A 26,251-nucleotide genomic window follows, 5' to 3' on the forward strand; every position below is an offset into this window, starting at 1 on the left:
ATCGAACACACATATTCATCCATTTCACAGATGAGTCAGTGCAATGAATGCAAAATGATTTGCTTCTCGCAAAGTTTAAAAAAATAAATAATAATATATATATATATATACAGTAGCTAAGTGTATGTTGTGGATGGAGTAAGCTGTTAGTAGCCCATGTGCCTCACCCTAATCATTTGGTCTATTTTCAACAAAGCGGTATTGTAAACACATAACGTTAGTAGTTGTGGTGCTTGTCTTGCACATGCAAATTCTGCACACACAACATTCTAGAATAGAAATGTGTTATTTGACGTGTCAAATTAAAAGCTTATTTAATGCATAAAATAGTGTTATGGCGTGTATCTTTTTTGACACGCAAAGACCCAAACGGCGTTCAATGTGCCTCACACTAATCATTTGGTCTATTTTCACCTCTTAATTTCACCTACTGTTCTCACTTGGTGGTGCACAAATAGCATATAACCTGTTTCAGAGAAAAGTAATCATCGGAATATTGTAAGATGTTTCATTTTCTGTTTATATGCCCCATTTATTTATCCTATGGTTCTGGCTGGTACAGGGAGTTCACCGAGAACGGCCCATGTTCTGAATTCTGTCGCTGTACATTTCAAAGTGCTGAACAACTAGTTATATTGACTATTCCGTAGTTGCTTACTCATTAATGTTTTAATCAAAAATACGGATTGCCTTTTATCTGCTTGTCGTTCCCTTATGTCATAATTTGTAGATCAAAATTTTCAGTAGAAACCAAATATGTTTAAGCAAGTATGTCATATCAGATGTTTTTTTAAAAGGCAGTAAATGAGGCTGAAAACGGTTTCGCTGCCAGACAAGGCTCCGCTGAATGCCAGGTGTAGCATTGGTAAGGTGTTGGGACAGCTTTATGTAGGCCCTAACAGTTTGTGGGCATCGTTTGCCACCGTTGTAGTGCAATTCATGTATTGTTTAGTGTTGTGTAGGGGCTTTGCTGGCATGCATCCCACTTTTTTTCCTCCCACCAAGATTTACATGCTAAAATCGCCACTGTATATATTGTAATGAAACCGCAGGGAGCAGGTCTCGAACCCTCAACCTTCTAGTCCAAAATCCAGCGCGCTATCGACTGCAGCAAAAGCATACTCGAGCAGCAGAGTCGAAAGCCGCACTTATAAACCCAGGGTCGTGACAATATATATATTTTGTTCTCACACTGCACTGCCTGCACCACTTTAGCATATTTTCGGAGTCCGTCGTCAAAGTCATGCCATTTCCCCCCGTACAGGAAGAGGGAGACGTTGCAATACGGGTCTACTCATTTCAGCATTTTACGTCTCCCTCTTCCTGTACGGGTTGAAATGTGAACAAATTGAAATCGCAGCTGCAGTAGCGTTTGTAAATATTATTGAAGCTACGCAAAGGTAGGTTACTTGTGTGTGTCACATCATGCAGCTTTTATTGATGATACAATTAGAAATATTCGATTGAATAACATGACTTGTCTCCACGCACAGCTAGTTAACGTTACCTTACCATATCGGCTAGCTTGCTAGTACAGATGCTAACCAATACGCCTTGTCGGCATCTGCTTACTGTTAGGTAGGTAGCTAAAGGGTGTGATGCGGAACTTGAGGTTGCTGAAGAGCCTTCGTTGCTCGGAGCTGCAGCGCCCGGGCACGCCACAATGTTTCTCTGTTCGGACAGACACCCGTACGGTGCTCATCGCTTCAGAATACTCCGTCACCGAGTTGGACCCACGAGCTGGCCAGGTACTTTACACATAGCAGTGTTCTTCAATCATGGTCCTGGAGTCCCACCGGTTAAATGTTTTTGTACCAGCCCATCACGAACGCACAGTATTCCAACTATTAATCTCCCCATCATGTTCAGGTGATGAATGAGGTGTCGTTGACAGCTGAGCGCTACCTTCCAGAGGATGGCAGTGGGACAGTTGTTGGTATCCAGGACTTACCAGACCAGGAGTCTGTGTGTGTTGCTACAGCCACTGGTGATGTCATCCTCTACAACCTCAGCACTAACCAGGTACAAACACCGTAGAAATAACCCTTTTTATTGAAATGACAAAAGATGAACACTGTTACTCATAGCAGGTTTGTACTGCCTTTGTTTTCGTGTGTGTGTCCATTTTAGTTGGAGTGTGTGGGCAGTGTGAACAGTGGTCTAACAGCCATGAGCTGGAGCCCGGACCAGGAGCTGGTCACTCTCACCACTGGTCAGTATATCAACCACATTCACTTATGGTCTATTGTTCATGGGGTCTATCATGAGCCATCAGAAGTAATGTTCTTTCTTTCCTTCCTTTTCTTTCCTTTTCTTGATACTTTTCAGGTCAGGACACCATTATCATGATGACCAAAAACTTTGAACCCATCATAGAGGTTGGGATCCATCAGGATGACTTTGGAGAGGGTAGGACAGATTTTTTTTATTTTTCAAGAGACCCAAAGTTTCTTTACATACACAAGATAATCAGCAGGATAAAAACCTATAAAAGTACACCAAACATGATGACAGACTAACCATGGAGAACACCAAACATGATGACAGACTAACTATGGAGAACACCAAACATGATGACAGACTAACCATGGAGAACACCAAACATGATGACAGACTAACTATGGAGAACACCAAACATGATGACAGACTAACCATGGAGAACACCAAACATGATGACAGACTAACCATGGAGAACACCAAACATGATGACAGACTAACCATGGAGAACACCAAACATGATGACAGACTAACCATGGAGAACACCAAACATGATGACATACTAACCATGGAGAACACCAAACATGATGACAGACTAACCATGGAGAATGATGACAGACTAACCAGGGAGAACACTAAACATGATGACAGACTAACCAGGGGAGAGCACTAGACATGAAGACAGACTAACCAGGGAGAGCACTAGACATGAAGACAGACTAACCAGGGGAGAGCACTAGACATGAAGACAGACTAATCAGGGGAGAGCACTAGACATGAAGACAGACTAACCAGGGGAGAGCACTAGACATGAAGACAGACTAACCAGGGGAGAGCACCAGACATGATGACAGACTAACCAGGGGAGAGCACCAAACATGATGACAGACTAACCATGGAGAACACCAAACATGATGACAGACTAACCATGGAGAACACCAAACATGATGACAGACTAACCATGGAGAACACCAAACATGATGACAGACTAACCATGGAGAATGATGACAGACTAACCAGGGAGAGCACTAGACATGAAGACAGACTAACCAGGGGAGAGCACTAGACATGAAGACAGACTAACCAGGGGAGAGCACTAGAGATGATGACAGACTAAACAGGGAAGTGAACTAGACGGAGGATAAAAGCAGGGTAAGCCTGTGTGAAGAGGTGTGTCTTTGGTGTGGACTTGAATATGTGTAACACTATAGCTTCCGTCCCTCTCCTCGCCCCTACCTGGGCTCGAACCAGGGACCCTCTGCACACATCAACAACTGACACCCACGAAGCATCGTTACCCATCGCTCCACAAAAGCCGCGGTCCCTGCAGAGCAAGGGGAACAACTACTTCAAGGTCTCAGAGCGAGTGACGTCACCGATTTGAAACGCTATTAGTGCACACCCCGCTAACTAGCTAGCCATTTGACATCGGTTACATATGGATTGTGAGGTTCTGACATGGAGAGAGAGGGAGTTCCAGAGTTGGCTAAAATTGGAAGATGGGGATCCTAATGTAAATATTCCTGTGTATGTACTCTATGCCTTTGGTTGACTGACATACTTTTTTCTGTGTTTTAGGGAAGTTTATTACAGTGGGCTGGGGGAAGAAAGAGACCCAGTTCCATGGCTCAGAGGGCAAGCACGCTGCCCAGAAGAAGACCATAGTAAGGAATATGATTCACCTTTCATCCTAAGAGCAGTTGAACACTATTTAATGAAGGTCTCACTGTCTCGCCCCTCTCTCTGACAGGAGGTGCAGCCAGCCATGTCCTGGGACGACCGCAGGCCGAGGGTGACGTGGAGAGGAGATGGCCAGCTCTTCGCTGTGAGCTCTGTTTGCCCCCAGACTGGTGTGAATCAGTGTTTTTCACAAACTCTGTGTGAAGTGAAACAATTACTGTAAAAAGATAAATACTGTAGATTGTGTTGGTTTCACATGCATTGCATATGTGTGGTGTTTCAGGTGCCAGAAAGGTCAGAGTGTGGAACAGAGAGTGTGTCTTGCAGTCAACAAGTGAAACCGTCAACGGTCTGGAGCAGTCACTGTGTTGGAAGTAAGATCTCTGTGGAGAATCATTCAACATCTTTGACCACCTTGTTGTATTATGGTTTAGGGAACTTAAATACAATGCATTCCACAACATGGTTTGCATGTGAACCTTATGGAACCATTGCCTTGTTTCAGACCGTCAGGTAGTTTGATAGCAGCCACACAGCGTCATCCTAACAAGCACAGTGTGGTGTTTATGGAGAAGAATGGGCTCCTACACGGGGACTTCACCCTGCCCTTTGGAAAGGAACAGGTCAAGGTCGGTCACTCAAATACTCTACACGAAAACTGGGCGATAAGGACAAAAATCCATATTGCGATACATTTCCTGAATTGATGCAATAATGATAAATAGAACGATAGGTTTATAACATAAATGGTCTCCACAGTTTTTAAAATATTTTTTATATTACCCTTAAAACTACTGCTACTGCTTTGAATGTTGTAGCTTTCAATTGTCCCATTTAAGAACTAACCATATTAGCAAACTTATTTCATTTCAAACTTCACATTTCGCTAGTATAGACCCCCACAGTGGTGGTGTCATAATACGCATAAAGCCTAGTGGTCAAATAGTTTTTCCACCATTCATTTTTCCCATAGGGGATTTTAGAAACGCTTAAAGTAAGGTCTGTGTTTCGTTTCGGCTGACCCTGGTGTGCTGTTTCGATAACCATGTACATCTCTCTCGGACAAGGTGACTTTTCTCAATATATTCGGCTCGATTTACTCTCAGATTTGAAAATGCTGTTTAGCCTCAAAGTAAGACAACGTGGAAAACTACAAAATCTGTAAGCTCCTGCAGGTCATCTCCATGTGAGACCTTTGCAAACAGGTCTAGTGTCAATTTAAAACTTGCAGAAGACAGTTCACAGAATTGTCCATTTTTAAGAAATGTAGCCAATTTATTCATTACTATATGTAGCTAACGTTAGATAGTTAATCCAAAGATTCCTACCTTTGCCTCGATTCGGCATCCTCGTCCAGATCATGGTATTTGTAGTTCTTTTTGATGGTCACATTAGCAGCTAATTAGCATTTCATTTTTGGGGGGTAAATACAGGCAAAATATATTGATTAAAGTCACCTTGTCCGAGAGAGATTTACGTGGTTATGAAAACATCACGCTAGGGTAAACCCTACACGGGACACAGGGGATTTTAGAAACACTCAAAATAAGGGCTAAGGGGAAACATTTCTGGGGGGGAAATTATTGGAACCATTTCCCTGTTTGACCACTAGGTTTTATGGGTATTATTACTCATACTGTGATACTCGATACCTGTGGTAATGAACGATATCAGCAGTGACTGCAATAAGTGGTCGGTGTCGATGAATTTTGGTTTATCGTCGCAGCTCTACTCAACACACTGATCTAGGATCAGTCTAGCATTTTTCTCCCAATGGTTCAGGTTAGGATCTGGGGAGGGAGGCTGATCCGAGATCTGTGTGACTGTTTCAGGTGAAGGCACTGCTGTGGAACAGCGACTCTACTGTGTTGGCTGTGTGGCTAGAGGACATGACACGAGAAGAGGGGGGCCAAGTCAACACGTACAGTAAGATCTCTACCCATTACTCCCAGCATTATTTCATACATTTATAATATGGGTTAATCAGTATCTTTCAGTCAATGTGTTGCGTTTTTATCAAGCAGATTTTTTTTAAATGTAAAAGAATACTTTGGGATTTTGGCGATGAGGCCATGTATCTACTTACCCAGAGTCAGGTGAACTCGTAGATACTATTTTCATGTCATTATGTTTTGTGTGGACCCCAGGAAGATTAGCTGCTGCTTTTGCAACATAGCTAATGGGTATCCTAATTAAATACCAAATGTCTCTGTGTCCAGTATGAAGGAAGTTTGAGGTAGTTTTGAGATCCAATGCTAACTCGTAATGGCCGAAAGTCTACGGGTACCTACTAGCATACTAAATCAAATCAAATCAAATGTATTTATATAGCCTTTCATACATCAGCTGATATCTCAAAGTGCTGTACAGAAACCCAGCCTAAAACCCCAAACAGCAAGCAATGCAGGTGTAAAAGCACGGTGGCTAGGAAAAACTCCCTAGAAAGGCCAAAACCTAGGAAGAAACCTAGAGAGGAACAAGGCTATGTGGGGTGGCCAGTCCTCTTCTGGCTGTGCCGGGTAGAGATTATAACAGAACATGGCCAAGATGTTCAAATGTTCATAAATGACCAGCATGGTCGAATAATAATAAGGCAGAACAGTTTAAACTGGAGCAGCAGCAGCACAGTCAGGTGGACTGGGGACAGCAAGGAGTCATCATGTCAGGTAGTCCTGGGGCACGGTCCTAGGGCTCAGGTCCTCCGAGAGAGAGAAAGAAAGAGAGAATTAGAGAGAGCATATGTGGGGTGGCCAGTCCTCTTCTGGCTGTGCCGGGTGGAGATTATAACAGAACATGGTCAGGATGTTCAAATGTTCATAAATGACCAACATGGTCGAATAATAGTAAGGCAGAACAGTTGAAACTGGAGCATACCCATAGACTTCCAGTCATTGCGCTAATGCTAGTTAACGATTGCGCTAGTTAGCAACTTACTTCATACCGGACACAGAGCTATACAAATAGTATCCACAAGTTCATCTGACTCTGGGGAAGTAGATAAGGGGCCTCATTGCCAAAATCCTGAAGTATCCCTTTAACTGATCTGGTGTGACATCCAGCATATATATTATTTTTTTTACCCCTGCCTCACTCCCTATCCGCCTCACTCCCTATCCTTCTCCCTCCCCCAGTTCAGCTGTGGACAGTAGGTAACTACCACTGGTACCTGAAGCAGAGCCTATACTTTGGCAGCGACCCCCAGAGGGCGCCAGCCGACGTGAGCTGGGATCCTGAGAGGCCCCTGGGGCTGCACCTGGTGACCCGAGGCTGGGCTAGCCTGACCTACGACTGGGGCTGGAGCACTGACCGCAGCCACGGGGAGGACGGGCAGGACAACGCTAACGTGGCTGTGATCGATGGAGGTGAGTCAGATAGGGACCTTCTTCCAATATCTTTGAAATGCATCCTATCCGTCTGCATTCATGGAGGTGATCACTAATTTATAAGTGAGCGGATAGGTTAAAATATGGTTTCCCCTCCCACTGCTTTCACTAATCTTAATCAAGTATTTCAAAGTATAGTGTTTGTGTGACTGTTTCTCTTTGTAGACAAGGTCCTAGTGTCGACATTTCGTCAGTGTGTGGTGCCCCCACCCATGTGTGCCTACGAGCTCCAGCTGCCTGCCCCTGTCAACCTGGTGACCTTCCACCGCCAGCCCCAGAGAACCAATGAGCTGGCAGCACTCACTGCCGACGGACACATCCTAGTCTATGGTCAAGGTGGGCCACCAGAAGCTTTGAGCATCTGCCCTCTCCTTTCTAATTGATCAGCCATCACTCTTCTCTCTCTTCACCCCTACTCTCTTGATGCATACACTGAGTATACCAAACATTAGGAACACCTTCATAATATTGAGTTGCCCACCCCCCCACACCTTTTCCCTCAGAACAGCCTCGGTTCACCGGGGCATGGACTCTACAAGGTGTCAAAAGCGTAGGGATGCAGGCCAATGTTGACTCCAATTCTTCCCACAGTTGTGTCAAGTTGGCTGGATGTCCTTTGAGTGGTGGACAGCTCTTGATACACACGGGAAACTGTTGCGCATGAAAAACCCAGCAGCATTACAGTTCTTGACACAAAGCGGTTCACCCTCTGAATGGCACACATACACAATTCTTGTCTCAAGGCAGATAAATCGTTCTTTAACCTGTCTCCTCCCCTTTATCTACACTGATTTGAAGTGGATTTAACAGGTGACCTCAATAAGGGATCATAGCTTTCACCTGGTCAGTCTGTCATGGAAAGAGCATGTGTTCTTAATGTTTTGTACACTCGGTGTATATCTCTCTGACCTCTTTCCTCTTCCTTTTCATCTCTTTTCCCACTCACACGGTGCTGTTAATTAATTGTTAAGACAGGTACTGGGTACATACAGGTACTGTGTTTAATTCTGTTGTCTGTTCAGGTACTGGGTACCAGAGTGACCCTACTGCCAGAGTGGGAGGATTCCGATCTATCACACACGCTCCTCAGTTAAAGACTACCTACAGGTACAATCTGGACAGTCATTCCAAAACTTTTTCATTTATGACCCTCACGCTAAAGTTGTATTGCGCCCTAACATTGTGGCTGTATTGTGTGCAGGGTTTTGTTGGATCAGGAGCTGCCCCTGGCTCTGCGTCTCCTGCTGTGGGTGAGGGGGATATGTTCCTGGGGGTGGGGGGCAGTGTAGAGGGGCCGTCCCAGTCCACGCTGCTTATCCTGGGACCCTCAGAGGCCCAGAGCCCCCAGTCAACCCTGGAGATCAAGTAAGAAAGAACAATAAATCACGACAACGCTGCTTTTTACATACTGTCAGAAGGTTCCCCTAACTGTTTGTATCCCCAGGTCACGTGTGGAGGTTGAAGGTCACGTTATCAGCATGTGTCACAGCTCCAATACGGGCACAGTGGCCCTGCAGCTGGAGGACGGCCAGATCAGGAAGTTCCTCTGGGGTAAGTGACAACTACTTCCTGGGCTATGAGAATATTGTTTGTAGACTTGCTTGTGGAATTGAGCCAGCTATCATGAGATGTCTTCTATGCCTCCAGCATGAGCAACCTTGTATATATCCCCAGATTCCCTGAATCCTAGTGTGGTGGGCTGGCAGGACACGACAGGCTACAGCATCAACTTCCCAGATCCCTGTGTGCAGACGGCCCTCTGTACTATAGAAAAGGTAAGGGTATAGTCCAACTGAATACTGCTGTCGCCGAAAATCACTTACTATTATTTGTTGATTTGATAATATTGATTGTGCCAAAAGTACCTACCTCCTGGTCTGAAATCTAGGGGATTTCTTGTAATGTCAACAGGAGCATCTGCTGGGGCTTACAGACCGATCTCACCTGTTTGTTGACGACACAGAGGTATGTCTGTTGTTTTACCTCGGTGATTCAGCACAAAGGCAGAGTTACCATTATGATTGATGTAAACACACTTATTACTTAAATGTAGCTGCTTGGCAGCCGCATGTAATGCAAAGCCAGGTCATATTAATTAGAAACCGTCAGCTTTATTGACCAATCTGGTTGTGTCACTGCCTCCCTCTGTTCTTCTTCCACAGGTGGCCTCCAACGTCTCCTCCTTCGTGGTCTACGATGACTTCCTGCTACTCACCACACACTCGCACACATGCCGCTGCCTCCGACTCAGCACACTCACTGTCAAAGGGCTGCAGGTGGCCTTGGCTGCAGACGGAGGTCAGAATGACCAGAATGACGAGACTCTCCGCAGGGTGGAAAGGGGCTCTAGAATCGTCACTGTGGTCCCCCAGGACACCAGGCTCATCCTGCAGGTCTGAACTGTTCTGTCTGTCATAAGAACAGATTGCAATCCCAGATTATTTTTCATTGTCGATTTACCCATATTGTTTGGCGCTGCATCCCTGGTCGTGTTGATGGTGAGTATGACACGTGCGTGTCTGCAGATGCCTCGCGGTAACCTGGAGACCATCCACCATCGAGCGCTGGTATTGGCTCAGCTCAGAAAGTGTCTGGACAGTCAGAAGTTCCGAGAGGCCTTTGAGTGCATGAGGAAGCTGCGGATCAACCTCAACCTGATTTACGACCACAACCCCAAGGTTAGTAAGCCACCCATTCACTTCTCCTTCACCTTAACCTGTCTGACCTTCTGGTGTGGAATGGCACATACAAATGAGATATCACAAAAACGGTTGTGTTAAATCTCAAATGTGTCTACTCTAGCCAACAGTTCGCAGATGCAGTGCGGGTAGGCTAGTCTACATGAGGTTATTATTGATGAGAGAGAGAATATTTTTATTTGTCAAATGGCAGTCAAGCATCGATCATCCTGCCACCAAATTAAGACTCTCAGTATTTAATGGAGAGGCGCATCAAGCTCATCGCCTTGCACTTTCACCACCCTGTGAAGTTCATTATCATTTATTTAGTCTGTAGCCTAATAACTTGTATGCTTTCCGTATCATCGCGTGACTGCAAGTTTCCTTCTATATGATGTTCTTCTCTGGCAGGTGTTTTTAGAGAGCGTGGAGACCTTCCTGAGACAGCTAGACTCTATCAACCACATCAACCTTTTCCTCACAGAGCTCAAGTAATAACCATTTTTATTTTACAACAATAACAAACAACGGCCATCTTGTAATGTATAGGACATTTTAATGTGGAAGTTTTTTTCTTTTTTGATTTTACAGAGAGGAAGATACCACTACAACAATGTACCCATACCCATCGAACGCTACAGGCCAGTCAGCGCCTGGGGCTTGTGGGAAAAAGGTTGACATTGTTTGTGATGCGCTACGCTGCACCATGGAATCTATGGACCAGCACAAGTGAGTGCGCTCTTGATACAGGTTATTCTTTTTGTCAATGAAAACCAATACAATTTGATTTGTATAGTCTCTATTTACAGAACATTTTAACTAGCATTGTACTCAAATCGTGTTTCCTTTACGCTTCGTTTTGAGTGTAATATTGTCATTATAAAGGTAAATAAAATTATCACCCACAGGTACTGCCTGTCTATCTTGACATCACACGTGAAGAAGACTGTTCCTGAGCTGGAGGTTGCCCTACAGAAAGTCCACGAGCTTCGAGGTAAAACGGTCACAAGCAGATCAGCAAGAGCAATACGAAATTGTTAACAAGATATCTGAAAATCCATGTGTTTGTGTGTATTTGTAGTGAACCCACCCGGTGCAGCCAACGCGGTGAGTGCGGAGGACGCTCTGAAGTACCTGTTGTTCCTAGTCAATGTCAACGAGCTGTATGAACACTCTCTGGGCACCTACGACTTTGACTTGGTCCTCATGGTAGCTGAGAAGTCCCAAAAGGTCAGTGACAGAATGGTACTGCAGGTAAACCGTACTTAATAGTTACCCTGATGAAGCCATTTGCTGCAGAAACTTTGAGGGACGATCACTGCAAATGGAGAAAAGGCTGCTACTTTAATTTATTTTCATGGGTATTAAAGATGAATTATCTTTTGCCCTCCCAAACATTCAAGGACCCCAAAGAGTACCTTCCCTTCCTGAATATGCTGAAGACTCTAGAGCCCAACTACCAGCGCTACACCATCGACAAACACCTGAAGAGATACAGGAAGGCCCTGCACCACCTCAGCAAGTGTGGTGAGTGTGTCATGCGATAGCCCTCAGCATTTCATTAAGGGGACAATTATGTAATTGAAATGAATGACCTAGACTGGGTGTGTTTTTTTGTTGTTTTTGTACCAGGTGAGGAGCACTTCACCGAGGCCCTAAATCTGGTGAAGGACCAGAGGCTGTATAGTGAAGCCCTGGGGCTCTATCCAACAGACAGCCCTCAGTACAAGGTAATGCATTCTCACACATTACTAAATAAGTAGCCACACTGTGTGCTACTGTTATGTCCCTGACCTCTCAACCCTGACCTCTAACCCCTGACCTCTGTCCAGGCCTTGAGCTGTGCCTACGCTGAGTACCTGGTGGAGCAGCAGCAGGCGGAGCAGGCAGGGTTGTTGCTGTGGCGCTGCGGCGAGGCGGTCCGCGCCCTCCAGGCCTTTGTGGGCAGTGCCAGCTGGAGGAACGCCCTCTGTGTGGCAGAGCAGATCCCCCTTCCACCCGACCAGCTGGCACTGCTGGCTAGGGACCTGGCAGGTACTGTCCTACCGATGTCCTGGCACTCAGCGCCACCACATGAAGTCTTAAAGTTGTGTTGTCGATTCAAAACGTGTTGCTCATTTGGTTTCATATTTCCCCCTATGGTTTCATATTTCCCCCTATGGTTTCATATTTCCCCCTATGGTTTCATATTTCCCCCTATTGTTTCAGAGAAACTGATAGAGCTCAGAAGATATACGGAGGCAGCCATATTGTTGGAGCAGTATGCTAAGGACTGTGAGGAGGCCATCTCGGCTCTGATCACAGGTGCAGTCTGGGAAGAAGCACTTCGACTGGTGAGTTAACAAGATGGCCTCCATCGTACAACATGCTCTACAAACTCCTCCCGAGACAAAATGACAGTCTTTTGTCTGTTCTAGGTGTATTTGTACAACAGACAAGACATCATTGAAACAAACCTCAAACCAGCTCTCTTGGAAGGTAAAACCCCAATTTTTCATGGGTGAATTTAAATGCTCTTCGTGATAGTGCTAATGATGTTTCAGTGTGCAATATATTTGTTATTTGTGATCTTTATGGCACCAAATGTATATACATTGGTTTTATGAACACTGTTTTCTTAAGCATGTAGTTCTCAGACCTCCTACCTGGAAGCTCAGAGGGCGATGTTCATTCGTCACAAAACCCGTCTGGCCGTGGTACGGGAGCTTAAGGAAAAGGCCAGGCTGGAGTTACTGGGTAAACCAGCATTACTTACACAAATATCATTTTTGTAATAGATTAAGGGGCTTTGAGAATGGGCTTGTCCATGTTATACTGACGTGCCTCCCTCTCTTTGTTTCCCTTTCTCTCCCTTGTTCTGTCTCCACCCTCTCATTCAAGATGAGGATGTCCCAGACTGTCCAGAGGCAGAGCTCTACTCAGAGGCCAGTAGTGTGATGTCCGGCAGCCGTGCCGGCTCCAAGTACTCGCATAGTAACTCCCGCATCTCCTCGTGAGTCAGCCCTTTACACATCTGTATGAATTACATGAAATACCTAGTGGGGGTGGATGTGGGGTTGGGACTTGATAGTAAGATGTCGGTAGTCTCAGTATGAGATAGGAACTAACCTCTGTCTCTTAGGAGGTCGTCTAAGAATCGCCGGAAGGCTGAGCGCAAGAAGCTGAGTCTGAAGGAAGGGACCCCCCTAGAGGACATGGCTCTGCTGCACGCCTTGGCAGAGATCATCCACTCTGTGGACAAGATGAGAGGTAGGAGACGCACGTTCTTGTTGATAGGCAGAGTAATGTGTGCAGGTCCTGTGTGATTGACAGTGTTATGCTCTGCCCCTGCAGAGGAGGTGCACAGCCTGCTGAAGGGCCTAATGCTGTTCCAGTTTGACGGACAGGCGGGGAGGCTGCAACAGGCCTATGGGGAGGCTCTCCAGATGATTGAGGTGGCCCTTCCTGAGGTGTGGCAGGAGGGTCTTCAGCAGAGTCAGGCTCCGGTGAGAGACACACACACACACACACACACACAGGCTTGTTCTTAGGAGTTCATTTAACCTGTGTTTTAATTTTGTTCTCCAGATTACCGGTCCTAACTCCACAGCCAACAGCATCATGGCTTCATTTCAACAGCCAAGACCCTCATCAACCCAAGGTCCATTTTACTAGTATTATCTTATTTATTACTATTGAACATACACAATATACTCATTTGTTTAATAATATTAGGTGCTAAAATCAAATGTTCGTATTCCCTTTTTAGTTTATTAATATAGTATACACGTTTCCTCTTTGCAGATTCAGAGACTCCCCCACCCCCAAAGATGAGAAATGGTGTCAAGTGGAAGCTGAGTATTTTGAAGTAGCTTTTTGTCATCACTGTTTTCTTCTTGTTTCTTCTTTTAACTGTAAAGCTATTTTATCACCTAACCTGTTAATAAAGATATATACTGGATTTTCTTGTAACTCTTGTATGACTAAAGCATGATCAACAGAGCTGTCAAATGTTCTCACAATATAATGTCGGTAATGGATATGGAATTATTAATACTGTCAGAGATATGGAAACGGCAGGCAGTCAGTTCATAGTTCAATTTAGTTCATTTACTGTTTAATTTGCCAACCTTAAAGGCACATTGATAAGTAGCTTTCAGAAACATTTTCGATAAATGACAAAGGGCCCTTTCTCCTCATAGTCTTTCCTCCGAATCCAAAGTGACTGGAAAGAGGACAGGGAGGCAAGAATTGAACCTCCAAGCCACACAGTGTTTTGACGCTCCTGGGATGCCACAATGGTAGCACCATGTGGTGGGACTATCTGGTTGAGCTCGCTCTGCAGCCGTTCAGGAAGACCACTGAACATTGTGGAGCCGCCACATATTAGGATATTCTGTAGCATGTCACTCTTCAATCTGATGTCACATTTATTGATACAGTTCATGACCATAATAGGAAGTCCTGGCTCAAGGGATCCAATCAGATTTGGTTGGAATAGCACCTCTGGACAAAGAGAGCGCTCATTTCCCAATGAGATATAATTCCCATCTGGAAGCTTGTATTGCACCATGTCACAAACTCTTAATTCAATGTCTATATCAGGGGCTACATAGCAACATTTTGCCTTGATGTCATCCATTAGGCCCAATTTGTCAAAAGAGAACCCTTTTCCAGACTCCTGCAGTAACTTCTGCAAGTAAAGGTCAAGGCTTCGTCCTGCATATTCTGCACGACAGGTGTAACTTGGCATGTAGTGGCCGTCATCAATGGGAACTGCGTAAGAGCATCCATGCCCGCATTCCAAAACCAGTCCGCTAGTTCTGCCATAGGAATACATGGATAAAACGGACTGGTTTTCAATAAACACTGCTGGAGTGCTGAAGCTCTCGAACATGATTTCGGCAAGTTTTTCTCTGTTGGTGGTCGGACTAAGAGGAGGGTCACACAAAAGCACGGCGTGCTCCTCGCTTGGGATACCCAGCGTTTTGAACGAGTATTCCCACAGTCTCTCCATTGCATCCCATTCTGTTACTATGCCGTTATGCACCGGGCTGACGTGGGATATGTCTAGTGTTTCTAGAATTTCACTCCCCACATAGCCGTGCTTGTAATCCAAGGGGCCTTTGCGCGCCAAACCCACAACACTGGGAATTACGCAGGAGGGCGCATCTGCCCCAGCAAACCCAGTTTTCAGATATCCTGTACCGATATCGATGACTACCGCCTTGGTGCACTTCACGATACCCCTTGCCTTTGGACTCGACTCCTCTTCATCAAGCTCTGTTTTCGGTTTAGATGATTTGGATGTCTTCTTCAGTTTAGGGTTATCCGGAGAGGTGTTTTTTGACTTCGAAGACTTTTTCTTTTCCTGACTGTTCCCTTCATTCACTCTGATCAACTTTGCGACTTTTGCAGGACCCTCACTTGGAAGAATGGGATCCACAAAAGTGTCGTTATCCATATTTTTTACTTCATGGTGTAGGCCATAACTGTAACATGCAAACACCAAAAGCGCTACGTCCGGAACTATGTCCCGACAGTTTTGAAGCGCCAGGGTGATGCGCATTCAATCACTGTGTTACCTTTGTGACGTAATTGATCATAGTAATAGTACACGTAATTTGGAATGCATATGTACGGAACAGTCAGAAACGAGAAGAGTAGCTGCAGATCGCTAGTCTGGGTACCAGTCTTTTTAGCTCATATTCCACCCCTTGCCAGAGACTGGCCTTTTGGCAATCTAAACGTTCAATATACAAACGGATTTACGGCGCAGCATATTCAGTTCATATCTATATTATGTGATTCAGTGATTGAAATGACGACCCCATCAGTAGCCTATTCCAGTAGGCTTTTGGGTAACACAAGCACTTACCATTTATGTTGAATAAATTAGTCTGTCAATTTGAACTAAACAAGCTGCTAAATCCTTCATTTTGCATTGGCTACTGAAATTAGATGTAGGCTAGGTCTAGCTGGTGCTATAGGCTACCTGCATCTAGCTAAGCAAACCATGGCAGTTGAATTACAATCATAAACCCAGATTTTAGTGAATAGTCAAACGAGTTCACTCCCAGACAGTCCTAGCAAAATTATTTCTTGAGAAATTGCTCTTTGCTAAGAATCTATTTTTGTTTCTCTTTGACCATTTTTTAATTGAAAATAATCACAGTAATACCCTTTGACTTTACAGTGTGTAGAGCCCAGAATGTTATTTTTTAGAGCCCAATCCCATTTTAACCACGTTCTTGCCAGGATGAGCCTTTTATATCTCCTGTCTCCTGGCAAATGTAGGAGTGGGCCAATGTGGGTGGATGTCTATTTTAATAAATCAATTGACTATACATCATCACAAATAAATCTATTATACATTTGTTTTAGGCAGGTCATAAGAAACAATTTAGGCTATAAAACTAGTCAAATGTATTTTCAAACGAATAGAATGGCATATTTTGAGTTTGTTACTGGTCTGTCAACACACATTTTGCCCTATGTTATAGTGCGCTAAGAATATAATGAAATATAAAATACAAATATTTTCCCAGCACGACATGCGAGATATAAAACGTGATATTTTGAAACCGAGCCCACCCAAGGCAAGCCCGTGCTATTTTGATCCACGTTTGATCTATTTTCTACCCTCTTGCCTTGTTAGGGAGCTGGCATAGGGTCTTACATTGAGAGTATCTTCGTCATGATACCCATAGAAAAGAATATCAATCCAAATTGGCAACAGCATTAAGTCTCGTGTTCATACTTCACAAACTCCGCAGGATTTTGGAGTTGCCGGCGATCGAGCAAAAATAATAGGCCTACACTTAATTTAGGCTACATTATTGCATGCTAAATGTTTCTGATCAGTAACAGATGAACTATACTACCTCCACGAGCCCGGGTATGGGCGAGGGGACGGTTTAAAGTTCTACTGTTACACCCAGCCAGAGATCTAAACAAATATACAGATGGAGATTCAAACAATATGACAAGACTAGTCACAGGCTTTTGGGTGGGAGTGGGCCTAGGCTACTAAACGACTGCAAGTGAAGAGCAAAATAACCCACTTGTTAAATTACGTAACATACTGGCAAAATGTTCTGTTCGGTGTTGATAAATGAGCCATCTAGACAAGATTACATTTCTACAGCCTGATTGTAGCCTAACCAATAGCAAACAGAGATTCAGTGAAAAGAGTCGGACATTGATTTATCAAGACCCCACGCTTGTCTCAAAGCAGCATGAAACGGTTGATCACACGTGGGTAAACTATTGCTTCTATCATATAACATCTGGATGCCTTTGGGAGTTTCAGTAAGCAACCATTTTCCTTCAATTGCATAAGCCTACTTTATTCCAGTGCATGTGGTGGGCTGTGTGAAGATATGGGAGTAGTGACATGCCTTGCAAAGTTTAGAATTTCCAGGATGATTGTAGTAACAGGCGGTGTCTAGCAATGCTATGCTTTTAAACACATATGCAATTCTACTCCCTTTGCCATAGGGCAGAGAAAAATGCAGTTTTACAAAATAATTTCTAAATATACCCATTTTGCCATGTGGTGGAGAGCGCCTTTTGCGGTTTTATACAAATTTTGTAATGACTTGATATGAGTGAGAATGAATAACAAAATCAATGGGGCCCCTGGAGACGCACCCTGTTGGTATTTGGCCATGATTACTAAGACTAACTACCAATCTAATCATCATTAGCAGACATGGCTAATTGAGTGACTAACATAAGATAACTACTGATGCACAACCAAATTTCACCTGGCGAATTCTATTCTTACTCTCAATAGTAAGTTGAGACTCGGACTGAGGCCCCCTAGCGAACACGGGCCTTAAGCGACCGCTTACATCTAGAACCGGCCCTGCACAGATTGCAATCATGCAGTAAACATTCCATCTGAGGACATGAATCCTGTTATGTTTAGAAGTTATATTGATAATCATTAAAAATGTTTGATTGCATGTAAATTAAAAGTTGTATTGGTAATTTTGTATTGGGTTTAACAACTGTTCAAAACAAGTACCAAAAGTAAGTTCACAGCCTCTGCTCGTCAGGAAACAAAGAAACCACATACCTGATCAAATATCTTTAATGAGACAGACAAGAAATAGTACATGACAATCCATACGTAATAGCAATAACACATGCATTTCACATCTAGGAACACACAGCAACACATGAAAAGGTATATCAGATCGGGGATACAAAAATCAACATGAGTCATTCACCAGAGACAAATGAAAGCCCTTTCCATTTCTTGCTGTGCAGTAACACAAGCAATTGTTGACCTGACTGACAAATGAGGCAAAATACCCAACCAGATGTTATTGGAAGAAAAAAATCCTATAAAAAAATATTTACATAAAGAAAAGTTTGTATTAAAAAATGTTGTCTAAAGCCCATGCCTGCTCTCCCATTACCCCAGTGTTTCCCCTAGCTACACTTTCTCTGAGGCGTGGCACAGGTGCCCTGAAACAGCAACACATATTGCCAATTTGAATAAATTGGGTCCCAAAACATTTTAGTCTGAACAAAAAGAGCTAGATGGGAGTCACTACCTGGCCCGCCTAAAGTGATGGTAGAGGAAACACTGCAGCATCCCATGGGAAAAGCAGCTGGCATGCTGATTAAGGGGGCTTGTGGGGTTAAGGTATACGCTCAGGGTTTCCAGAGCTTGAGTAGGCCGTCCTCACTGTACGTGGAGATTAGGTTCTGATGGGGGTGGTGGGCAATGCCAATCACATCCTTCTCATGGACCTGGGATGGGGGAGACAAGAGTTTATGATGAGACAAAAGTCTAATACAAACTTTAGGCCAGGGGGTAGGCAACTAGATGATCGGAGGCCGGAACATAAATATAATTGGTACACTGCAAATTGACCCTGTCCCTCCAAAAAGCCTTTGGGGGTGCCCTCCCCCCCAAGTTCTCTGGGCTGCCTGTTGCCGACTCCTGCTTTAGGCTATAGTTCAATGTAATTGTGCCAGGATTGGCGAACAGAAATTTTGATTTACGTGCATAATCCTGACTAAATTGACAACTCCTATTTTTATCATTGAGAAATGAGTTTTAACCAGGCTTGGGGTTGATTGTTTTTAATTCACATGATTTGGAATAAACATACTGTTAGGGTTCTCTCCAGCTTGCCGGTGACTGTGCTGAAGCAGTAGAGCACAAAGTCCTCTCCTACACAGTATATCCACTCGCCACGTGGAGACAGTGTACAGCAGACAAAGTCTCCTCCCTCCCTCTTACCAGAGCTGAAACTTCTCACAATCTGGAGGACAAAAGGGGAATAAGGTCATACCAATATCATTTTTTAATATTCAAAATTAATACTTCATATTCATTTTTTTTAATAAAAAGTGACTGTAAGTGGTCAAGTTAAGTCCTGACCTGGCCCTGCATGTTCATGATGACAACAGTGTTGGAGCGGTTGCACACCACAAAGTGCTCTGGGTTCTTGGGCAGAAGGATGACGTTGTTGACTGTGATGTCGGTGCCGGCCGAGGTGCCCAGGGACTTGAAGGTGTTAGTGCATTCTGTGGTCTTCATGTTCCACACCTGACAGGAGATTCACACAAGTGTTAATCAAAATCCATCAACATATATTCTGCTGGAAATGCAGGTACACAGGACATAACATGAATTGGACAATCTGGTAAGGAGACGAGTCAAAACACAGTATCTGATGCAAATACCTTTTTTTACTTATTATGGGACTGTTGGCTTCTAGCAGCCTTTTGCAGAGTGGGGGTTCATACCTTCACAGTGCCGTCAGAGGAAGCGCTGATGATATGGTGGCCGTCAGGTGTGAATGTTGCCTCATTAACAAATGAGGAGTGTCCTCGGAACTCTTTCAGCGACTTGCCCGACTTCAATCCGTGAACCCTGTGGAACGCATAAACATAAGTTAAGGTTCCTTGGTGACCACTGTTCTATAGGCAGGAAAAACAAAGAGAAACCATGAGAGAAAGAGGGCTTTATGTGTGCAGGTCACCTGATGGTCTGGTCGAAGGAAGCACTGAGCAGCTGGCTGCTGTCCTTGCAGAAACTGAGGCACGTGACACCTTTACTGTGGGCGCGCTCAAAGCGCCGCAAGCACTGACCACTCTGGATCTTCCACACCTGTCAGAGGAGAAACGAGGTAGCGAAGGTAGTGTGAGTATCTACTCAACCCAAAGCAAGAGTTTGAACATTAAAAAGTTGAGGGGAAAGTGACATTCCTATAGTGCCAGTAGAGACCTTTATTTTGCCGTCCTGGGCCCCTGTGGCCAGCATCTCTGTGTCCCTACTGAAGCACATACACAGCACTGCATCGTCCATCATCATGAAGTTATCCTGCGCCTGGTACTTGAGATCCTATCACACACACACACACACACATTTGATAAGGTCATCTTATTAAAACTCTACCAAGGCAGTAAAAGGGTATTTTGAAAACTTCATGAATTGAAATCAAGTGTATTTCCCAAATCAGAGTATCAATTGGTGTTAGATCACACGCACCTTTCTGATTTTGCCAGTGGTGAAGTTCCAGACCTCGATAAAACCATCCACTGATCCTGTGACTAAGTACTGACCATCAGGGGAGAAGCGGGAACACTCCACGTGGGACTTCTGCCCAAACTAGTAAGAATAACACTGCATTATGATGACACCCAAGCAGAACTCCTTGTTCTTGTTTTCATGCATTGTGTTTTTATGCATAATTTTATTAAAATGTTACATATTTTTTTTTTTTTTTTTTTTAGAGTGAAGTACATCGAAAAAATCAAGAGAAAACTGCAAGACTCAATAGAAGACAAAACAAGGAACAAACCAAAAAGACAGGCTTTTGAAGAAGTAACTATTTTTCATAAAATTGTACAGTTATCTTAGCTAGCTGAATTGCTAGCTGAATTGTTTACTTGTTGCTAAGCAGTTGCTAAGCAGTTGCTAGGGACTCTCCTGGAAGAAGCTAGCTAGCTTACAAATAATAACAACAAAAAATATCTAGTTAACAGAAGAAAGGAAGACAAAATAAGGACAGAAGAAAAAGGAAAAGAAAAAGGACAACAAAGTGAAACCTCTAAAGAAACAAGAGACCATAATACAAGAAACAGCACTATAGAGAGATAGAACAACAACAACGCAGCCACTGCCAGCTAGCCTACTTCAGCAGTACTGTATCATTTGAATTATTTTAGTCAATAAGATTCCTGCTACGTAAGCTTAACTTTCTGAACATTCGAGACGTGTAGTCCACTTGTCATTCCAATCTCCTTTGCATTAGCGTAGCCTCTTCTGTAGCCTGTCAACTATGTGTCTGTCTATCCCTGTTCTCTCCTCTCTGCACAGACCATACAAACGCTCCACACCGCGTGGCCGCGGCCACTCTAATCTGGTGGTCCCAGCGCGCCGACGACCCACGTGGAGTTCCAGGTCTCCGGTAGCCTCTGGAACTGCCGATCTGCGGCCAACAAGGCAGAGTTCATCTCAGCCTATGCCTCCCTCCAGTCCCTCGACTTCTTGGCACTGACGGAAACATGGATCACCACAGATAACACTGCTACTCCTACTGCTCTCTCTTCGTCCGCCCACGTGTTCTCGCACACCCCGAGAGCTTCTGGTCAGCGGGGTGGTGGCACCGGGATCCTCATCTCTCCCAAGTGGTCATTCTCTCTTTCTCCCCTTACCCATCTGTCTATCGCCTCCTTTGAATTCCATGCTGTCACAGTTACCAGCCCTTTCAAGCTTAACATCCTTATCATTTATCGCCCTCCAGGTTCCCTCGGAGAGTTCATCAATGAGCTTGATGCCTTGATAAGCTCCTTTCCTGAGGACGGCTCACCTCTCACAGTTCTGGGCGACTTTAACCTCCCCACGTCTACCTTTGACTCATTCCTCTCTGCCTCCTTCTTTCCACTCCTCTCCTCTTTTGACCTCACCCTCTCACCTTCCCCCTCTACTCACAAGGCAGGCAATACGCTCGACCTCATCTTTACTAGATGCTGTTCTTCCACTAACCTCACTGCAACTCCCCTCCAAGTCTCCGACCACTACCTTGTATCCTTTTCCCTCTTGCTCTCATCCAACACTTCCCACACTGCCCCTACTCGGATGGTATCGCGCCGTCCCAATCTTCGCTCTCTCTCCCCCGCTACTCTCTCCTCTTCCATCCTATCATTTCTTCCCTCTGCTCAAACCTTCTCCAACCTATCTCCTGATTCTGCCTCCTCAACCCTCCTCTCCTCCCTTTCTGCATCCCTTGATTCTCTATGTCCCTTATCCTCCAGGCCGGCTCGGTCCTCCCCTCCTGCTCCGTGGCTCGACGACTCATTGCGAGCTCACAGAACAGGGCTCCGGGCAGCCGGCGGAAATGGAGGAAAACTCGCCTCCCTGCGGACCTGGCATCCTTTCACTCCCTCCTCTCTACATTTTCCTCTTCTGTCTCTGCTGCTAAAGCCACTTTCTACCACTCTAAATTCCAAGCATCTGCCTCTAACCCTAGGAAGCTCTTTGCCACCTTCTCCTCCCTCCTGAATCCTCCTCCCCCTCCCCCTCCTCCCTCTCTGCAGATGACTTCGTCAACCATTTTGAAAAGAAGGTCGACGACATCCGATCCTCGTTTGCTAAGTCAAACGACACCGCTGGTTCTGCTCACACTGCCCTACCCTGTGCTCTGACCTCTTTCTCCCCTCTCTCCAGATGAAATCTCACGTCTTGTGACGGCCGGCCGCCCAACAACCTGCCCTCTTGACCCTATTCCCTCCTCTCTTCTCCAGACCATTTCCGGAGACCTTCTCCCTTACCTCACCTCGCTCATCAACTCATCCCTGACCGCTGGCTACGTCCCTTCTGTCTTCAAGAGAGCGAGAGTTGCACCCTTCTGAAAAAACCTACACTCGATCCCTCCGATGTCAACAACTACAGACCAGTATCCCTTCTTTCTTTTCTCTCCAAAACTCTTGAACGTGCCGTCCTTGGCCAGCTCTCCCGCTATCTCTCTCAGAATGACCTTCTTGATCCAAATCAGTCAGGTTTCAAGACTAGTCATTCAACTGAGACTGCTCTTCTCTGTATCACGGAGGCCCTCCGCACTGCTAAAGCTAACTCTCTCTCCTCTGCTCTCATCCTTCTAGACCTATCGGCTGCCTTCGATACTGTGAACCATCAGATCCTCCTCTCCACCCCTCTCCGAATTGGGCATCTCCGGCGCGGCCCACGCTTGGATTGCATCCTACCTGACAGGTCGCTCCTACCAGGTGGCGTGGCGAGAATCTGTCTCCTCACCACGCGCTCTCACCACTGGCGTCCCCAGGGCTCTGTTCTAGGCCCTCTCCTATTCTCGCTATACACCAAGTCACTTGGCTCTGTCATAACCTCACATGGTCTCTCCTATCATTGCTATGCAGACGACACACAATTAATCTTCTCCTTTCCCCCTTCTGATGACCAGGTGGCGAATCGCATCTCTGCATGTCTGGCAGACATATCAGTGTGGATGACGGATCACCACCTCAAGCTGAACCTCGGCAAGACGGAGCTGCTCTTCCTCCCGGGGAAGGACTGCCCATTCCATGATCTCGCCATCACGGTTGACAACTCCATTGTGTCCTCCTCCCAGAGCGCTAAGAACCTTGGCGTGATCCTGGACAACACCCTGTCGTTCTCAACTAACATCAAGGCGGTGGCCCGTTCTTGTAGGTTCATGCTCTACAACATCCGCAGAGTACGACCCTGCCTCACACAGGAAGCAGCGCAGGTCCTAATCCAGGCACTTGTCATCTCCCGTCTGGATTACTGCAACTCGCTGTTGGCTGGGCTCCCTGCCTGTGCCATTAAACCCCTACAACTCATCCAGAACGCCGCAGCCCGTCTGGTGTTCAACCTTCCCAAGTTCTCTCACGTCACCCCGCTCCTCCGCTCTCTCCACTGGCTTCCAGTTGAAGCTCGCATCCGCTACAAGACCATGGTGCTTGCCTACGGAGCTGTGAGGGGAACGGCACCTCAGTACCTCCAGGCTCTGATCAGGCCCTACACCCAAACAAGGGCACTGCGTTCATCCACCTCTGGCCTGCTCGCCTCCTTACCACTGAGGAAGTACAGTTCCTGCGCAGCCCAGTCAAAACTGTTCGCTGCTCTGGCCCCCAATGGTGGAACAAACTCCCTCACGACGCCAGGACAGCGGAGTCAATCACCACCTTCCGGAGACACCTGAAACCCCACCTCTTTCAGGAATACCTAGGATAGGATAAAGTAATCCTTCTCACCCCCCCCCCTTAAAATATTTAGATGCACTATTGTAAAGTGGCTGTTCCACTGGATGTCTTAAGGTGAACGCACCAATTTGTAAGTCGCTCTGGATAAGAGCGTCTGCTAAATGACTTAAATGTAAATGTATAACCAAGCCAGTACCATTGAGATCCAATAATCTCTGTTGAAAAAAAGGCAAGGCCAACGGCAAGCATCAAAACCATCCTTACTAATAAACACTGGCAATACCATAGCTGGACATACAGTACCTTGATGTGTCTAGTGAGCTGTGTGGGGAAGCGCTCCTCCTCCACGTCCTTCACGGCTGCCTTGCCCCTGAACAGGTCAATGGTCATACCTGGGGGCAGGAGACCCTGGTGCTGTTGCCATTTTAGGGACTGAGAGACAGAGATGGTGGTTAAAATACTAATCTGCATAATATTATCCTGGTCATAGATCAGAATATGTGCTGAATTAACATGAAAAGACCATATATTCCAGGTGTATAGGAACATGTCACCCACCTGTCCCAGCAAGGCCATGAGACGGGAGGGGGGCACCACGCTGACCTCCCCAGCCAGGGCCTGGGCGATGGCCACCCGTCTTTTCTCCTTACTGCTGCCATCTGGGTAGGCCTGGAGGACACAGAGGGAGGAGAGCACACAGACACTGAGCAATGACACAAACACAAGACCGCAGGAACTCTGAAGAACCCATAACAAAACAAACCAGTCATTTCTGAGTGGCAACGGAACAAAGTGTTTTGACTTCGTCAGTTGTCTATAGGACATTTATTAATGCTATTTTTCAGGAGAACACAGGTGAAGGTTATTTTTGGTGTTCAACAATTAAAGATGTTCAGGCATACAATAGAGGCACAGACATAACCAGACAACCTGGAAATAATTCATACTGAGTTATATCTCCCCTATACAAGGAGTGAACTCACCTCTCTGGGGTCAAAGTAGGAGCGAGCCAGCAGGTTCTCCAGGTGAATGTACCTCTCTGGTTGCGTCTGCTTCAGCATGATCATGGGGTCTGTTTGCCTTAGCAAAGACCTGGCTGCTCCCAACTCTCTCAACTCAATGAGCTCCAACACCACCTAGGAGGGCACACAAACGCACTTTACAAAAAAACAATGACATAGCAGAAGAGCTAGCTAGAAAATAACGTTCTGGTGCATATGAATTCCAAATACAACACGACAACTTTTTACCTGTTCATACAAGTCTATCAGAGTCTTGTCAGGGAGCTTGAGGGACTGAATAGCTTGCAGTACAGTATCCCAATGGCCACTGTTGATGTCTGCCACGAAACTCTCGATACTGTCCACAGTGTTCAAAGACACCGTGGTCTCTTCCTGTAAGGTGGTCAATGTCCGGTGCAGATTGTTCTCTTTCAGGTACTGCATTATCAGACGAATCACGCTGCAAAATCATGGTACACTCCATCAAGGCATGTCATATTTTGACGCCAGACAAGTTATATCTAATCGTGTTCGCTTGCAAGCCAGTTAGCTAATTTAGGCGTTCTGACAGGCTAACGTTAGTATTAGTTAGCTAAGACTATATAGCTATATTAAAAAGATCACTGGTGGGTACAAAAACAATGAAACATAGCTAGCTAGCAGGCAAGTTATGTTAGCTTAGGTAGCTAACGTTTACTGGATACAAGCTGCTTGCAGGTTGAAGTAGGCCTCAACTGAGCTTAGAGCTGCCACGTGAACCATAATAAATAACCAAAACATTCAGCCATTTACAGTTGTGCAAATATGAATAGCTATAATACTTACTCGGCTGATTCCACCTCCAAAGACATGACTAAATCACCAAAAAGTAGATCGCTGTGAGTAGAGAAATCAGCGCAAAGGCTAACTAGGAACGAACAGTCGTTGAAGTGGGCGGAGTTTCCAGCAGTAGTAGACTAGAAATATATTTTCAAAATAAAAGTAGATTCACGTAATAACGTCTGTAGTCGACTACATGCATCAACCAATGCTTGTGTGTGACGCCATCGTCTTTCGACTGATAGATTGCTATGTCATATGATGTAGTTAGCTGACACGTAAA

General features: G+C 45.3%; 3 protein-coding genes across 4 annotated transcripts; 1 reads left to right on the forward strand and 2 right to left on the reverse strand.

Moving 5' to 3' along the window:
* Positions 1–1,295: 1,295 nt before the first annotated feature.
* LOC115130748 (elongator complex protein 1-like) lies at positions 1,296–13,898 on the forward strand. Its single transcript, XM_029662172.2, is given in 35 exon segments — positions 1,296–1,400; positions 1,579–1,748; positions 1,870–2,022; positions 2,131–2,212; positions 2,329–2,409; positions 3,796–3,881; positions 3,968–4,067; positions 4,181–4,271; positions 4,403–4,526; positions 5,730–5,823; positions 7,029–7,259; positions 7,446–7,616; positions 8,303–8,387; positions 8,482–8,531; positions 8,534–8,645; positions 8,725–8,831; positions 8,955–9,055; positions 9,192–9,245; positions 9,443–9,673; positions 9,806–9,958; positions 10,370–10,449; positions 10,550–10,687; positions 10,867–10,952; positions 11,040–11,188; positions 11,362–11,485; positions 11,591–11,688; positions 11,791–11,992; positions 12,167–12,291; positions 12,376–12,436; positions 12,581–12,694; positions 12,839–12,950; positions 13,080–13,207; positions 13,292–13,443; positions 13,526–13,598; positions 13,742–13,898. Coding segments are annotated over 34 exon segments (3,966 nt in total). The 5' UTR covers positions 1,296–1,400; positions 1,579–1,598; the 3' UTR covers positions 13,810–13,898.
* A 194-nt stretch (positions 13,899–14,092) lies between these two features.
* Positions 14,093–15,401, reverse strand: LOC115130053 (actin-3-like). The gene has a single exon (XM_029660831.1). It carries the CDS (start codon positions 15,399–15,401, stop codon positions 14,094–14,096), a length of 1,308 nt encoding a protein of 435 aa, XP_029516691.1. The 3' UTR covers position 14,093.
* Positions 15,402–18,019: 2,618 nt separating this feature from the next.
* On the reverse strand, positions 18,020–26,111 carry smu1a (SMU1 DNA replication regulator and spliceosomal factor a). Of its 2 annotated transcripts, XM_029662173.2 has the most exons (12): positions 25,975–26,109; positions 25,399–25,609; positions 25,132–25,284; positions 24,707–24,817; positions 24,452–24,580; positions 20,454–20,573; positions 20,190–20,306; positions 19,945–20,072; positions 19,709–19,835; positions 19,341–19,508; positions 19,069–19,221; positions 18,020–18,703 (listed from the first exon to the last, which is right to left on the reverse strand). In XM_029662173.2, the coding sequence occupies exons 1-12, from the start codon at positions 25,998–26,000 to the stop codon at positions 18,605–18,607; spliced, it is 1,542 nt and encodes a 513-aa protein (XP_029518033.1). In that variant the 5' UTR covers positions 26,001–26,109; the 3' UTR covers positions 18,020–18,604. The 2 variants fall into 2 exon arrangements, with proteins under 2 accessions (XP_029518033.1, XP_064875810.1); XM_065019738.1 differs by having other exon boundaries at positions 24,452–24,817; positions 25,975–26,111.
* Between the last annotated feature and the right edge of the window lie 140 nt (positions 26,112–26,251).

The sequence above is a fragment of the Oncorhynchus nerka genome, linkage group LG6 (genome assembly GCF_034236695.1).
Source record: "Oncorhynchus nerka isolate Pitt River linkage group LG6, Oner_Uvic_2.0, whole genome shotgun sequence".
In the NCBI taxonomy this organism is placed as follows: domain Eukaryota; kingdom Metazoa; phylum Chordata; class Actinopteri; order Salmoniformes; family Salmonidae; genus Oncorhynchus; species Oncorhynchus nerka.

Excerpts from the sequence above, each read along its gene's own strand:
- LOC115130053 (XM_029660831.1), bottom strand. The coding sequence starts at position 15,401 with ATGGATAACGACACTTTTGTGGATCCCATTCTTCCAAGTGAGGGTCCT.
- smu1a (XM_065019738.1), bottom strand. The coding sequence starts at position 26,000 with ATGTCTTTGGAGGTGGAATCAGCCGA. Across the intron at positions 19,836-19,944 it reads TCCTTCGACCAGACCATCAG|GGTTCACGGATTGAAGTCGG; the intron begins GTGACCTGCACA and ends TGCGTTCCACAG. Across the intron at positions 18,704-19,068 it reads AGCTGGAGAGAACCCTAACA|GTCCATGAGAAGGATGTGAT; the intron begins GTATGTTTATTC and ends CCCCCATCCCAG.